The 1315-nt window shown below is 49.0% G+C and overlaps 1 protein-coding gene across 1 annotated transcript; it reads right to left on the bottom strand.

Moving 5' to 3' along the window:
- Positions 1–945, bottom strand: LOC124960043 (olfactory receptor 51I2-like). Its single transcript, XM_047518570.1, has one exon. It carries the CDS (start codon positions 943–945, stop codon positions 1–3), a length of 945 nt encoding a protein of 314 aa, XP_047374526.1.
- Between the last annotated feature and the right edge of the window lie 370 nt (positions 946–1315).

Below are 1315 nucleotides of genomic sequence, written 5' to 3'. Positions count from 1 at the left end.
TCAAAACTTCATTCTCAGAAGTATTTTGCAAAGCTTTCGACGAATTTCTTTGGTTTTGATAGAATAGATGACAGGGTTGAGCATCGGAGGCACAAATAGATAAATAAGGGACATGAGTGTGTGTACATATGGTGGGGCATGCCTCCCATAGCGTGCAGCCATGGACACGCCAACCATGGGCACATAGAAGATGAACACAGCACACATGTGTGACACACACGTGTTGAGCACCTTCAACCGTTCCTCCCTGGAGGCAATGGCAAGCACAGAATGCAGGATGAGCACGTAGGAGAGAAGAATGAGTGCAGAATCCAGGCCAAAGGTAGAGATGACAATGAATAGACCAAAGGTATTGTTGATGGTGATGTCACCACAGGGCAGGCGGATCAGATCTGGATGCAGGCAGTAGGCATGGGAGAGCACATTGGCCTTGCAGAAGGGCAGCCTCAACAGAAGGAAAGGCAGAGGGAAAATCATGCAGAAACTGCGGACCATAGCAGACATGCCCATCTGCACCACACGGGCCTCAGTGAGCACTGTAGCATAGTGCAGGGGGTGACAGATGGCCACATAGCGGTCAAAGCTCATGACCAGCAGGATCCCAGACTCAATGAAAGAGAAAAAATGAATGAAGAACATTTGGGCCATGCAAGAATTGAAACTGATTACTCTGATGTGGAAGCAAAAGGTGGCCAGTACTGTGGGCAGCGTGGAGAAAGACACACCCAGGTCATTAACTGAGAGCAGGGACAGGAAGTAGTACATAGGCTGATGCAAGCTCTGCTCCTCCTTGATAATGAAAAGGATCAGGCCATTGCCCACAATGGAGACAGTGTAGAGGAGTCCAAGGAGCAAAATCATCCAGTGCTGGGAGGCCTCCAGCCCTGGGAGTCCTGTCAAGGTGAAAGGAGGCCACCCTGAGCTGTTGTGGGAGTCTCCTCCCATGCTGCACTCCTTCCTAGATGGTAGGGCCACAGGCCTGCAAAGGACACAGAGGTACACTTTATACTCCCTTGCACTTGTGTCTAGCACTCTTTCTCAGATAAAACTCTAACTCTTCCTCTGTTTAATTCATGGTTCTCATTTTCTCAAGACAAGAGAGAAGACACTCCTTGTCACTACTTCCTCAACTCTGTGCCCATTCCAGAGCAAACCACTTACTCATTAGACCACAACCTTTCCTCTTCCCAGTCTTTCATGCTCTTGGGCCTCCACTACCTTGCTATGACTCCCAGCTCCCTAACCCCATAGTTATTCCTTTCCTCCATCCTCTCATCCAGATGGAAGGTAAATGCACAGGCAGATGGATGTTCAT

This window comes from Sciurus carolinensis, chromosome 11 (assembly GCF_902686445.1).
Source record: "Sciurus carolinensis chromosome 11, mSciCar1.2, whole genome shotgun sequence".
Lineage (NCBI taxonomy): Eukaryota > Metazoa > Chordata > Mammalia > Rodentia > Sciuridae > Sciurus > Sciurus carolinensis.
Note: the sequence above shows the minus strand (reverse complement) of the source record. Positions and strands in the feature narration are given on the sequence as shown.